At 40.4% G+C, this 15,389-nt stretch overlaps 1 protein-coding gene across 1 annotated transcript in view; it reads right to left on the bottom strand.

The window, feature by feature from the left end:
• The window catches only part of MYO3B (myosin IIIB), a 245,837-nt gene that overhangs the window by 50,374 nt on the left and 180,074 nt on the right, over window positions 1-15,389 (bottom strand). The window contains exon 29 of the mRNA XM_026647772.1: window positions 14,373-14,493. Within this exon, the coding sequence (XP_026503557.1) occupies window positions 14,373-14,493 (121 nt within the window). The remainder of the gene's footprint in view (window positions 1-14,372; window positions 14,494-15,389) is intronic.

Here is a 15,389-nt window from a genome sequence, read left to right as displayed (position 1 = left end):
GGATTAATACCTAGGACTTCTGATTGCCACTAAGGCCTAATCCACTAGACCACAGGACCCTCTGATCTAGTCGCACCTTTTCTGAAAATGAGGCTAATATTAATTACATACCTATCTTTCTGGAGATGAAAACATCTTAAATCCTGTATATTTTCAGACTTCATCTACAGTAAATATCATTGCTTTCATTTTACAGATAGGGGAAATGTATAGCAGGCTGGGTAAGAGATTTGCTTGAGTAACTTCTTGAGTTTTACATGCTTCACTGTGAATAATTTTCAATCCCTCATATTTTGAAAAAATAAAACCCAGGTTTTTTGGAGGGACAAATATCATATGGAACTATAATAAAAATACAGCACTCATATCTGTGAATTTCATTTTTTTGCCACTCTTTCCCAGTTTCACTCAGCTCTGTTAATAACCAAAAATGACTCTTGAGCAGTGGTGCAAGTACAGAGGTATGGTCTGATATGCCGTACCAGTAAGATATTTATAGCTGGTATGGCGTACCAGAAAGACAGAGGATGAGCCTGCTCCCAGCCCCGTCCCCTGCCCTTCCATGGAGCTGCATCTCTTCTGCCTATACAGCAGCCCTGCTGGAGGACAGGGCTGGTGGGGCAGGGCTGGGAACCGTAGCGAGGAAAGGAGCAGAAAGCTGGCAGCTCCTCCGGTGCAGCTGTACCGCCCCCAGCCTTTCCACGCAGCTGCATCTCCTGAGTCCTCCTGCCTGGGGTCTGTACAGCAGAAGTCTCCGGCGCAGCAGGAGGAGGACAGAGCCCCCCCCACCCCCGCACTCCAGGTAACATGGGATGGATGTGGTTCATGGGACGGGGACGGGGAGAGCGCTGGGGCCCAGGCTGGGAGCAGGGCAGGGAGGAGTCACATGCGGAGGTCATGTGCCCCCACTTTGTGTCCCTCCCATGAGTGCAGCGTACTTACAAGAAATGATTTCTACTTGCACCACTGTTCTTGAGTAACAGCAGAACAACATAATGCACTGTTTGAACAGTAATTGGTGATAGCAGCTACATGTACAGACTTACTTTTCAAAAACACCTACAATTAAAATAATTGAAACTGAACAAGGACATGAAATCTTTTAAACTGTTACTTTGAGTACTGAACTTGACACATATCCTTGACACATGTACATCACTACGCAAACACATTACATAACATGCATATCTTATCACCACATCCACAAATGCAGCCTACAATTTTTGGGCTCTGACTTTCAAAGGGACTTGGGCTCATGAGTGTCTCAGTCACTTCTGAAAATGGGACTTAGGCACATATGAAAATGTTATTCCAGGTCCAGAGATCTGATTTAAATTGCAAGTTTTACAAAGCTGTTTGCAAAAGTAATGCCAATTTAAGTAGTTTAAATAAAGCTCCCAAGCAGTGGCAACAAAATGAAGAATTCACTGATAAGTTCAAATGTCTAATTTCTCTGGAGTAGTACAGTTCACATGACCATAAGTTGGGGTTTATTTATTGGGTTTTTTTTTTATAATTTATTCTTTAGAAATTGTTATTTGGAAAGATGACAAAATATTCTACTCAAAATCATACGTTAAATTTGAACATAAATATTTTATTTAACGTACAATATATAACTCAGTAGTAGAGATAAAATGCTACCCATGTTCTGCAACCAAAGAATCACTGGATAGTACTGTCTCTGATAAAAGTATTATACATAATAAACTATCTCAAAATGACAATGAACCTGAGCTGCTTTAAAATAGCATCTAGGCACAACCCTGAGGATTATCCTTAGGACAGTTCTGAACCATTTGCAACTAAGAACTTTGCAAAGTAATGTTTCCCACTCCCGTCCCCCGACAGAAACCAAAAAAACCAGACAGCACTGTTATGTGCTCTGGGAACAAGCCAAAGAGTTTGGCTGTGCTTGTGGATACATAGAGTTCTTTTCCGTGTGTACTACAAGCCAGAATTGTGGAAGGCTTTTCCCACTTTTAGCCTCCAGACCTTAATTGACCATGGGCCACTAAAATCTTTGTAACAGGAATTGATTGGTATACAATTTTCCGGTCTTTTCACAGTTTTCCATGTTCCCTGTTCCTACTAGTTCACAATTCCTCCCTTTCCCTAAAGGTTATTAATAAAGTTGGAATTGAGAAGGCTAAAACTTTATCTTTATTTAAATATAGCCTTTTTAGATAGAAAACTGCTTTCTTTTTCTTTTCTTATGAAAAGGGTAGAATGTGGGATTTACAAGTAAACATACAGGGCCATATACCATTGGAATTCGCAAAACATACCAGGCATGAAATGCAAATGTTGCATTCTTTGTTCAGAATTTTCAGAAAGGGTTAGCTCCCATAATTAGGGCCAGATTTTCAGAAAAATTCAGCTCCCACATAGGCACCTAAATAAGCAGTCAGATTTTCAAAAGAGCTTTGCATGATGAGTGAAGAGCTCATTTAAAAATCTGGCCATAAGAGTCACAGTGGCATTTGCTGGAAGCGACCTTTGGAAAATCTGGCCTCAATTGTGGGTGCTCAGCACTTTAACGTCTGGCATGGAGCTCTTTTGAAAATCTGGCCCTTACTTATGACTAAGGAAAGAAAATGGAACACAGTTAATTACCTCTTCTGACAAAGACTGCAATGGGACTCAGGAAGCAGCACAACAGTAACTAATTCTCATGATGCATTTAATAATATTGGCAAACATTTTCAAAGTTGGGTACTTAAATCTAAGTGGCCTTATCCTGAGAGGTGCTGGGCACTTTCAGATTCCACTGAAGTCAGTGAGAGTTGAGAGTTCTCAATATCTCTCAAAACCAGACCTTTATATTTAGACGTCTAAATATGGATTTATGAGCCTAACTCTAGGCATCCAACTTTGACAACTTTGACCTAGTGGGTAAGTTGTGGGCATGATATATCTTAGGCCTAACCTACACTAGCACTCTAAGTCGATGTAAATTATGCTAGTTAAGTTATGTAAATAATATAACTTAAGTCAACGTAACTTACATTGACTTAAAGCGGTGTCTACCCAGCTCTATGTCAACGGGAGACTCTCTCCTGTCGACATAGCTTCCACCTCTCGTTGAGGTGGATTAATTAAGTAGACAGAAGAGTGCTCTCCCGTCAACTTATCGTGTCTTCACTAGACCTGCTAAATCAATGCCGCTGCATCAATTGCAGTGGCGCCGATTTAGCCCATAGTATAGACAAGGCCTTAATTTTAGTAAGGCTTTTGACACAGTCCCACGCGATATTCTCACAAGCAGACTAGGTAAATGTGATCTAGATGAAATTATTATTAGGTAGGTTCAAAACTGATTGATAACTACTCTTTAGGCACAGTCTTTCAAATGGTTCATTGTCAAACTAAGAGGATGTATCTAGTGGAGTCCTGCTGGGTCTGCCCTGGGTCCGGTACTAATCAATATTTTCACTGATGACTTGGATAATGGAGTATGCTTATAAAATTTGTGTATGACACCAAGCTGGGAGGGATTGCATGTACTTTGGAGGACAGGATAAGAATTCAAAACAAACTTGATAAATTGGAGAATTAGTCTGAAAGCAACAAGATGAAATTTAATAAAGAAAAATGTATAGTACTACACTTAAGAAAAAAAATCAAATGCACAGCTACAAAATGGGGAATAACTGGCTAGGCATTAGCATTGCTGAAAAGGATCTGAGGGTTATACTGGATCAAAAATAGAATTCAAGTCAGCAATGTGATGCAGTTGTGAAAAAGGCTAATATCATTCTGGGGTGTATTACCAGGAGTGTTGTATGTAAGACATGGGAGATAATTAACCTGCTCTACTTGGCACTGGTGAAGCCTCAGTTGCAGTATTGTATTTAGTTCTGAGTGCCACACATTAGGAAAGATGTGGACAAACTGGAGAGAGTCCAGAAGACAGCAACAAAAATGATAAAAGGTCTAGAAAACCTGACCTATGAGGAAAGGTTAAAAACACTGGGCATGTTTAGTCTTGAGAAAAGAGGACTGAGGGGGGACCTGATAACAATCTCCAAATATATTAAGGGCTGTTACAAAGAGGACAGGGATCAATTGTTCTCCAGGTCCATGGAAGATAGGACAAGAAGTAATGTAACCTGCAGCAAGGAAGATTTAGGTTAGATATTAGGAAAAGCTTTCCGACTATAAGGATAGCTGGTCACTGGAACAGGCTTCCAAGATTATGGAATCTCCATCACTGGAGGTTTCAAAGAATGGGTTAGACAAGCACCTGTCAGGGATGGTTTGGAATACTAGGTCCTGTGCAGGGCGCTCGACTCAAAGTTCCTTCCATCCCTTCATTTCTATGATTCTATAATTATGATTCTCTTTTTAGGGGAGAGTAAATTACTGTAATCAAAAGGCCACTGAATAACCTACCTACCCTATGTATTCACTCTCTGAGTAAAATGCTGGTCTTTTCCAAAACTCTCTCAAACAGGTCGGATATGAAAAGACCTGATTCATTTAATTTTTTTTTTAAATCAACCTATGTTTGGCCTATTTTCACATGTAAAATTTTAAAAGTGCCTAAGTGACACAGGCAATTAGGAGCCTAAGTCTCATTGAAAGTCAAGTGGAATTTAGGCTCCTACATCAGCTAGGTAACCAACATTCTGAAACACTCCACTAGGAAAAATTTAGATCACACTGCAGAAATAATACATTCCTAGATGCATTGAACTTTATTCTCCCATGCAGAAAGGGTTATACTTCACAGAGAAAAAACAAGGCAGAATAATCTGAAAAATTCTGGGCCTAATTCTGCTTCCACGAACACCAGTATAATCAGGAGTCATCAGACACCAGTTTAAAACTTGTGCAAGTGAGAGCAGAACCTGACCTCTTGAGCTGTCCCACACTGGTCATGTAAGTCATGGAGCCCATGATTTTCTATCGGACGCGAAAGGCTGAGGGTACATCTACATTATGGGGACTATACTGTCATAGTTATAGTGCCAGTGCTATGTTGTCATAACTCAGTGGTGTAGATCTACACTGATAGAAGGAATTCTTTCTGTTGCTGTAGTAACACCACCTCCCTGAATGATAGTAGCTAGGTCAACAGAAGCACTCGTCTATTGACCTACCTGCATCTACAATGGGGGTTAGGACAGCATAACTAGATCTGCCAGGGGTGTGGATTTTTCATACCCATGACCAATGTAGCTAAATCCACCTAAATTTTAAATGTAGACCAGGCCTGAATGTGACAGTCAGCCACTAGAATTACCAATGGGCAAATGAGGCAATTAAAAAAGGAAGAAGAATATTTTGTTTTTTTGCATCAGCCAGCTATCACTGTAGAAAAAGAAGGGAAAATTCTTATTCCAAAGGTTCTTTTCATGGGAAATCAGAGTATGGCCTTTACAGAAAGTGAATTATCCAAGACGGAATTTATGGAGCAATTTGAGAAACCTATCAGGTTTCTGATAGTATTCATCTGAAGGTTCTGAAAGAAATTAAGTGTAAGATAATGGAGTTACAATCAATCCTGTTGAGCAGTTGTCCCTGAAGACTGGAAACCCTAATGTGATGCCTTTATTTTATTTTATTTTATTTTTTGACAAAAGGAATGAATGGAGATTTGGGGATTTACTGACTGGTGAGCACCACTTCAGTACAGGGCAGACGGATTGAGAGTTTCACTAAAAAAAGAGCAGTCAAGCACTTCGATAAGGACAGGTTATGCAACAGTAAGCGAATAGCATTAGGAATGCATGTTAATAAGGAAGGGTCCCAGGGATCAGTAACAGGACCAGTGTTATTTAACACACTAATTAATCATTTGGAGCAGAAGTGGACAGCAAGTCGGTGAAGTTTGCTGATGATACTTTTTTTGATTAGTAACCCTGAGGGCATTCCAGGTGGATTTAAAGACTTAGGGAGATGATAGCTGATGAAACTCAGTTTTGAAAAAGGGCAAGGATTTTGTACTGATGGTTTAAGGACCTGGTTCAATGGGCGTTGGATCAGGTCCTAAAAAGGGATGGGGAAATTATATAGAAAATATGCTAATTACAGTATTGCTAATCTCACAAATTCATAAAACAGATTTTTGAAAATCATAAGTTTGGCTTAAAAAACCCCCAAAATATTTTTAAAACTCGCATAGCTTTTTGGTCTGATTTCTCATTTTGGAACCCTTTGTGGGTATTGCCCCTTTGTACATGGGTGAGCTTTTCAGGAAACTCATCCTGGAATACACAAAAAGTAAACACAAATTTGGGGGCAGCGAGGGGGACCTCCTTTCTTTTATTCCTGGTTGACACTTTCCTACACTATCCCTTTCCCAGGAACTGATCTCAGCTGCCTCCTTCGTGCCCTGCTCTGAGTAACCCCATCACTCCAATGGGAACTGTCTCCAGGCTTGCTCTTTCTGCTAACAGTGGGCACAGCAACAGGCAATCCTGTCAGTATGCCAAACAACAGTATGCCCTTATCTGTAATAGGGTGTCCAGTTTTTATCTCCATACCTTTAAAGTGAATTGCAAGGTTAAAGTGAAACCAATGAAACCAATAGTAATAACAATCCATCTCCGAGACCTACAAATACTGGCTTGGCATACACTTGTGTATAGCCTGCCAACCCAACACAATATGGAGAATACAGGCAAATTGGTAACTATTCTGAATGGCATAAAGGGAGTCACAGGGCACGTCTTCACTACCCGCCGGATCGGCGGGTAGCAATCGATCTATTGGAGATCGACTTATCGCATCTAGTGAAGACGCGATAAAATTGATCCCTAATCGCTCTGCCGTCGACTCCGGAAATCCACTGCGGCAAGAGGCGGAAGCGGAGTCGACGGTAGAGCGGCAGCGGTCGACTCGCCACCGTCCTCACAGCCAGGTAAGTCGACCTAAAATACGCAACTTCAGCTACGCTATTCACGTAGCTGAAGTTGCGTATCTTAGGTCGATGACCCCTCCCCCCCCCCGTAGTGTAGACCTAGCCTAAGAAGACCTTAGCTATACTGCAGGCAACTTGCTCTGCAGGGTGTGCTGTGTCAACCCGAGGTCAGTATCATGCAACTGTCCAAGCAACCTGAGAAAACCAGAGATCATTGTCAACAAAAGAGTGAAATGGCCTCGTAGCACAAATCAAGAAGTGACCCAATGCTGGATTTTGACAAAACCAGGAGAGAGAGGCTGGAAGAAATGAATGCTCCAACACTGGAAGGACAGAAACAACATCAGGATGCAGAAAGAAGTGACCAAGCATAGACTTTGCTAGATAACTGAGAGCTTTATTCCAAAGAAAAGAATTTACACAATTGGAGCTTGAAAGCATGAAAGGAGAGATCAGTGGTGTTGAACCACATGAAAACATATTGACAGAAGCAATGATACAGGATAAACAGGAGCCACAAATGACTGAGGAAATACTGGGGACAAATATGAGTGAAACCTCACCTGAAGAAAGTTTGGGAAATATGAATGATTTGTTGCTTGAGATCATACAGAATTAAGAGACATTGATCACCAACCAATTCTACCATGTATGAAATTTGTAGGCCAGCAAAGACCCAATGATATAGTACAAGAATTGAATGAAGCACTCAAGGAAGCTGTAAGACCAACGAGTATTTGCTAGTTAAATGTATGCTACAGCAACAGTAGCATCTCATTGTCTTAACATCAAGCCTGATGAATGAACCACCAGAAAACTCCAAATATTCCACACCGTCCATGGAAATAAAGGTTAGACCAGAAGATTAAGCTTTTACGCTGATATCAGTCTACTGGATGAATTTGAGAAAAATCATTTGAAGAGAAAACAGAAGTGAAAGGCCCTGGAGATGAAATATCCGCTGAATGAAAGAGATGTGAGAGTGGTAAAGGAACAATGTAAACAAGCTGATCACACTGAGTCATAGGCTTGAAAGATATTTAGCGTGATGCTGTCAGTATCAAGAGAAAAGACCTTTCACGAGAGACCCTAAGAGATTCTTTGATCAGATCAATGTTAAAAGCAGAATAGGAAAAAATAGAAAGTCAATAAATAATGTGGAAGAGTTTCAGTGCTCCTGGAAAGAAATCTGGTCTGAGGATGTACAACATAACCAGCCAGTGGACTGGATTAAAAATGCGAGAGAAAAATTTAAAAACCACACAATAGAAGAATACAGAGGAATATCAAAGAAAGAAGTAGATGAGGTTCCAACAGGAATGAAAAATTGGAAAGCATCCGGACCAGATGGGGTGCATGGATTCTGGCTAAAATGCCTATCTCTATGCCTCTATGGTTGTTTACTTGAACAACTTAATAAATGTTTGAAGAACGAATGTCCAAGATAGATGGTGAGAGGGAGAATCATCCTCATACAAAAAAAAGAAGAAGGCTGCAGTGATTCTATGAATTATAGTCCAATCAAGTATTTTCTAAATATGTGGAAATTTCTAACAGCATCTCTTGCAAAGAAGATCTGGATAGTGCTAGCTCACAATGGAATTCCGCCTCCTGAGCAAAAAGGCTGTACAGTAAACATGAAAGGGACAAAAGACTGCCTTAGGCTGAACAGGAGGATCACAGAAAATGCCAAAAAAAAAAAAAAAACCACCAAGAAAAAATAAAGATGATGTAGATAGCTACCAAAAAGCATATGACCGCGTCCCACAGTCATGTATCCTCGACACACTGAAAATGCACAAGGTTCATCCAAAGATCATTTCTTGTCTGTAGTAATCTGTGGTTAACTGGAACACTCAATCTACCTGGAAGGGACTCTCATTGATGAGGCCCAAATTAAAAGAGGAATTTTTCAAGAGAATTCCTTATGCCATTTGTGGTAGCAATGCTGCTGCAGACATGGATGGTCCATGAGATAAATTATGGTTATCATAACAGCAAACAACAACCACCAGTTAACCATTTGTTATACATTGATGATCTGAAACTATGGATGGACAGAAAAGGAAAGTGAAGACCTGTGTAGAATAGTTTGGTGAAGATATAAAGCTATGGGTTGGCTTACATAAATGTGTGTTGGGGTCCATACGGGGGCAAATTGGTACAATCGAATGGCATACAAGTTAACAAAGGTACTATCTAAGCTCTCTCTCAGCATGGCCCCTACAAACACCTTGCAATCAGAGAACTGTTAGAGTTACACCATAAGGAAGTCAAAGAAGAAGTGAGGAAAGAATATGACAGACAAATAAAAACTACACTGAGGACAAAACTCAACTCTAAGAATTTGATCCCAGCCATTAATACGTGGACAATACATTGCTGAAGTGATCAAGAGAATCAAGAGAAGAAAAAATTTGTCATCCAAACAAGAAAGCTCCTGGCAAAGCATAAAGTAATGAATATGAATCAAGACATGGACAGGATGTACATCTGACAATGTGGTGGAGGAAGAGGTCTGCTCTCTGTGGAGGAAGTAATTGACAATGAAGAATATAACATCAAAATATATGAGGAGTCAGCCAGAGTAGAAGATCATCTGGTTATGATAACATGCAACTGCTGAGCATGCATCCCAGCCCAAGACAGCATAAAAGAAAGAAGAAACCAAATTGCCAAAGAAGGACTTGAAAGATTTACAGAGAAATTAATGCACAGACAGTGGTGGAGAGAGACTGAACCCATTAGTGAATGAAGATTAACGAACTCATGGTCTATAGAAGGACACCTCAAAAAAAATAGACAGAGCGCCTCATTATGAGTGCACAAGAGCAGTCCTTAAGACTTAATTACATTTGAAACAAAATTGACTAACAGAACTGCTCCCCAAACTGCAGAATGTGTTCTAAAGAGCAAGAGCTAGTGGAGCATGTGTTGAACACTTGCAGGAGCCTGTCTGGGAGAGAGTATTTGAACAAACACAATGAAGTCACCAATGGTATGTCTACACTGCAGTTAAAATCCCGCAGCTGGCCTATGCCAGCTGACTCAGGCTCATGGGCTAAGGGGTTGTTTAATTGCAGTGTAGACGTTTGGGGAGCCTGAGCTCTAGAACCCTGTGAGGTGGGAGGGTCCCAGAGCTCAGGCTGCAGCCTGAACCTGAATGTCTACACCGCATTTAAACAGCCCTTAGCTAGAGTCAGCTGGCACTGGTCAGCCATGGGTTTTCAATTGCAGTGTAGACATAACCCAAGTATATGTATTGGAGCCTCTACAGCAAGTATGGATTCAAACACACTATGTGGTATTATGACCACTGAATTGAAAATGCTCTAGATAATGAACAGGCTAAGTTTTTATGGGATTCAACAATTGCCACAGACAAATGGTGCAGGCAAATAGGTTGGACATTGTTGTTGTAGAAAAGAAGACAATTGTGACCATGTTAATTGATATCGCCATACCAGCAGACAGAAGTATAAAAAAAAATAAACAAGAAGAGAAGATAGTGAAGTATGAAGAACTTTGCCATAAAGTGGAATAATTATGGAAAAGTAAAACAAAGATGATCCCAGTGATTACTGGGGAACTTGGAGCATCCCTAAGGATATGAACGAGCAACTCAAGAACACAATAGAAGTGCAAGACATCACAATCAGTGACCTCCAGAAGAGCATGCTCCTAGGTTTTGCAAGGCTTTTAAGGACAGTCAAAGGAGAATGAGAGCATTTGAGCACCTAAAATGCAGGAATTCTGTGGAGGGTTTAACAAAATCCCTGACTACTAAAGTTACAGAGTCATCTTGTGATCAGGATTTATTGGTGAGTCATGGGACAAATTTTAGACAGCAGCTTTCCTCTTTTTATGCTTACATATCTTGTATGGTTTTAAGGCTATTTGTTTAAAAACAACCCCCATGATGTATTAATATTGAGGGATAATAATAAAGTTAATCCTGTATTCCAGTGCTTTATTTACCTGCCACCCGCCACCTTCCCAGTGCCCACTGAGAAGCCTGTGGGGAGCATTCAACACAGAAATAAGTTTTAACTAACTACCTAAAGAAATTCCCTCCCACCACTCATCAAATCCAGCAGTTCCTGGTTAGCTGAAGATATCCCAGAATATGTCATTTTGTGATATGACAGATACCATTTTAGCAAGCTGTAGCATCTTTGGCTTCATAGCATGATATATTCTGAGATGGAAGGTTTTGAGGAGGGCTCAGGTTTTTCACTTTCCTTGATGGGATTAAGTCTTGGCCAAGGCAGGCTTCTCAACGTAAATTTTGCCCATTCTGTTTTGAATTAGATATTATAGGCAAGATTCTGATTGTGATTTGGCCCGTGTGCTGCTCAGGCCATGAAAAGGAGCCAGCTTCTAGCTGTAATTGACTAGTTGAGGATTCCTGCTCGTGGCTGGGGATATCAGAAAGCGGGTTGGCAAAACTGATATATGTAGATGTGCTTCGTTGCCAAATTCAGATCAAGTGCAATTCCCATTGAAGCCAATGTAACCCTAAGATTCTTCACAATCAGAAAGTTCCACAGGCTGCCCCTCAGTTCCATACAGTAAAATGTAAGAACATGCCATTTAAATGACAGGAAGCATTTATGCCACTAATGTATAAGTTAATGTTATGCAGATATTTATACTCCTACTGTGTACAGTAAAAAGCTATTTGTTAAGTAACTAGCAACATAGTCACAATTGTGATATCAATTACTGAGGTCCATGTAAAAAGGTCCTTTGTATTTGAGTACAATTCCTTCTTATTTCAAAATTAGGCAGCTAAATGTAGGAGATATTTAGTACTCAGTTGAAATAAGAAGCTTGTGTTTTTAATAACATTTAAGGTCATTTAATAGCCTGTATTTGCTTCTACTCTGCTCTACAGGCTAAGTGGATAGCCTAAATTCATTTGAAGGAATTTAAGTTTTTAAAAATCTCTACCTACATGTGCCCATTTCTTTTGTACATTTTGGAAACACCATGATTTCCTCAAATATTAGAATATATACTCTCCATTCAGTTATACTGAACTTTTGAATTGACTTCAGGAAGAAGGCCAGATTGTGACACATTTAATTGTATACAGTTGTGTTCCTGTAGATATCATGAACTGAAACTGAGTACCCTAGATGTGATTCTGCTTTCTGACCCACAGAATACATTTCAGCTAATTTTTCATTATCACAAACTACTACCTTAAAAAACCCAACCAACCACCAAATAAAAAGAAACCTAAAGAAAATTTTATTATTCTTCACTTGAATGTAAAGGTATGTGAATCCACAATGAAGCTGCCCTCTCTAGGGATATATTACAAGCTACCGTGTTAAACATCTGAACTGTTATTCATCAGCATTCCTATTTCCTACATGTTTCCTATATGACTGAACAGCCATATGCTTAAAAAAACCCAGTACCCAGTAACAGCCACACATGGAAGTGCAGATTGATTTATGAAAGGTAAATTATAGAATCCAGACTTGCAAGATACTGAGTGCCTTTTATGAAATGGTGAGTACCCCCAATTCTCATTGAAGTCAATGGGGGGGAAGAGGGTGTTGCTGAGAGATTTACAGGATCAGGCTCATAATCTGCAATATTTATCAGGGATAAAACCAAGTATCACCAGAAGTGGTGACATTTTAACAGAATATGGCTCTGGATTAGAGAATGTGTGGATTTTATTGTGAGACTCATAGTGTGTATCAAGTACATTCCTGCGCAAGAGATGGATGGGCAATGTACTCCCATTAGCAACTGTGTTCTATGTGTGTTCTATCCAGCCCAGATTTGCCTCAATGCCTGCTGGTCCCTGAAGCTTCATGAGCCTGAGGGGCTATATAGCTGTGAAAAATACTACCTAAACCAAGAAAACATGTCTACCTGGAAAAGAGAGAGTCATTCCAAAAATAGCCTGATGTAGGGTGGGGAAATAGTCAGCCTGGGATGGGCCTATCGATCAGAGAGACAGGGTGGTGTGGTAATATCTTTTACTGGACCAACTTCTGTTGGTGAGAGAGAGAGAAGCTTTCAAGCTTACACCGAGCTCTTCTTCGGGTCTGGGAAATGTACTCAGCGTGATAGATATGGTGGCAGCAGATTTTTACCACCACCAGCAGGCAGCTGAAGGGATCACAATGCCACTATCAGCACGACTGAGATGACCGCAAGAGAGTCCCACTGGAGTAGCTCGCAAGGGTAGGGAGCTGCACCCTGCAGCCACACACGTGGTGAGTTATGGATCTCCGCAGGGAGAGAGGACCAGCATGCAGCGAGTTGTGGTGGTAAGTTGTACGGAGCTCATTTCCGTGAGCTCTCCCTTTGCCCGAATAGCACTGCAACAAGCTTTTATTTCTTCTTTTTGCCCTTGTCCATTGGACCAAACCTTTCCCTTCCATAAATCAGATTGCTGCACTAAAGAGCATCTGTAGCATTCTGGGCTTGCATGGCCCAGGAGGATGCATGTGGTTGCACCTGATTAGAAACCTTCAATGACACTCACTGTAACATTTAGTACAAATTATTCAATCCAAACCAATCACTAAGTTATCACTGAATTTAACTGAACTGAATGTTATGAGTACAAGCAGAGACATCAGAAGTACGGGTTTGGAGATTTTAAAGGTCACCTCTTTTTAATGGAATAATGCAGTCTACTTAAAGTCAAGTAAGTCATCGGTTTTCTCAGAGAGCTCTATTAAGAGGAGTAGCAGGCTCCTGCTGTGCTGCTAACTGGGAAGTAGATATTCCAGAGAGAACCAGAACTGTCATTCTTGGGCCAGAGGGACAAAGACGTGTCAAAGAGAGGTTCCTACCCCAGTGAATAATCAATGCAATGGCATGGATCACAGCTATAGAAGAGTCACCTCCCTCCTGAACCGCCAGCTGAAGGTAAGATACATGAGGGCAACTGGATGGAGTGAATCAGCTGGTAGAGCTTGGAGTGAAGAAGGTTAAAAAAACCTGCTCACTCAGCAAAGAGGTAGGAACCAGGGTTCAGATTTGCTGTACTCCTAGGCTCTCTGAAGGGGACTTACCGACCTGCCTTTTACTGTTATTGTCTCTACCGTAGATGTGCATGGAGCATTACAGACATAAAAGAAAACCATGCCCCTACCTCAAGGAGCTTCCAATCTAGCAAATTTAGTCACAGGTATGTAGTCCAGTCCTGTGAAATGCTGAGCAGACTCAACTCTCACTGAAGTCAATGGGTGCTGAGGGTGCTGCTGAGAAATTTACAGGCCCACAATCTGGACAGATAACACAACAAACAAAGAAATCAAACTCTGATAAGAGAGAGAACATTGAGATGACTAAACTGGTGGAGGGACTGACCTAGTTACAGGTTTTCTTGCTTACAGAATAACAGGCTCCCAAAGAGACGGCTGAATGATGAGGCAGGGTATTTGTTTTCAGTGCCTATTCCTTTCACCTTGTGTTGTATGGGATATGATTTTTGTGAAAATAATGGACACCAAAGGATTCAACTCACCAATGTTCTTCACAGCCAAAACTGGGGGCGGAGCAGTTGTTCACAGACTCAGCATCAGCTGGGTAACCATCGCTACATTTCAATCTTGAATAATTTTTTCGAACAATGTATCCCCTGAAAGCTAGACAGACATAAGTATGAATAAGAGGAAGCTTCACAATCACTCCTAGACAGAACTAACAGCTTTTCTTATACAGAACAGGCACCCTCCTGCTCAGAGCTGAGTGCTTTTGGCCCCTGTTTAAATAAATGGAGGCCAAAGGCAGTCAGCACCTTGCAGAATTGGGTCCACTTTTAAAACACTGGAAAAATATATAGGGCCGGATTTTCACTTACACTAAGGCCACTTTACACCACTCTGGTAGTGCAAAGAAACTTAAAGTGAGAATAAATGTAATTAATTAGTTTAATGAAAACCAGGCCCATGATATATTAACTAAAACAGTAATAACAAAAAACTATTCAGTTTTACCCACAACTACCAGAATTAGAACTGATTAACATTTTTCAAAATTTGAAATTTTGACTTAATTTTTTGTCAAGTTTTAACACCAAAAGTCACAATTTTTTCTTCCCCTATTTTTCAACCAGCTGTAACCATAACAGAGCTTTTTAAAGATACATTAGGCTTAATCATGTCAAATATCTTCACATGCCAAGAAATGTTTTGAAGTTATACCACCAACGCAAAAGCACACAAGTTAAGCAGCAGGTAAGAAACAGTAAATTAGATAGGAAGCTTCTAGTGCAGTGGAATGACAAAAAGAGTCAGTGGGTAAAATTTTCAAATGTGCTTAAACCCTATGGAAAATCAATAGGATTTTGGCACCTGAGTCAGTTAGGCACTTTTCAAAATTGTAGCCAATATAAATTTGGGCTTCATTCTCTCTAGCATTGAGCAAAGATATTATAACTCCTGTACACAGCACAGGTAAGACCAGATCTTATAAATATGGTGTTGCATTTGAGAAGCAAGAAATTTAAGGAAATTTTAATGTCACAAAGGAAAATAAAATC

This window comes from Terrapene carolina, unplaced genomic scaffold (genome assembly GCF_002925995.2).
Source record: "Terrapene carolina triunguis isolate 2854851 unplaced genomic scaffold, T_m_triunguis-2.0 Scaffold62, whole genome shotgun sequence".
Taxonomy (NCBI): domain Eukaryota; kingdom Metazoa; phylum Chordata; order Testudines; family Emydidae; genus Terrapene; species Terrapene triunguis.
The sequence above is the reverse complement of the archived record's forward strand: the minus strand, read 5'-3'. Positions and strand labels throughout refer to the sequence as shown.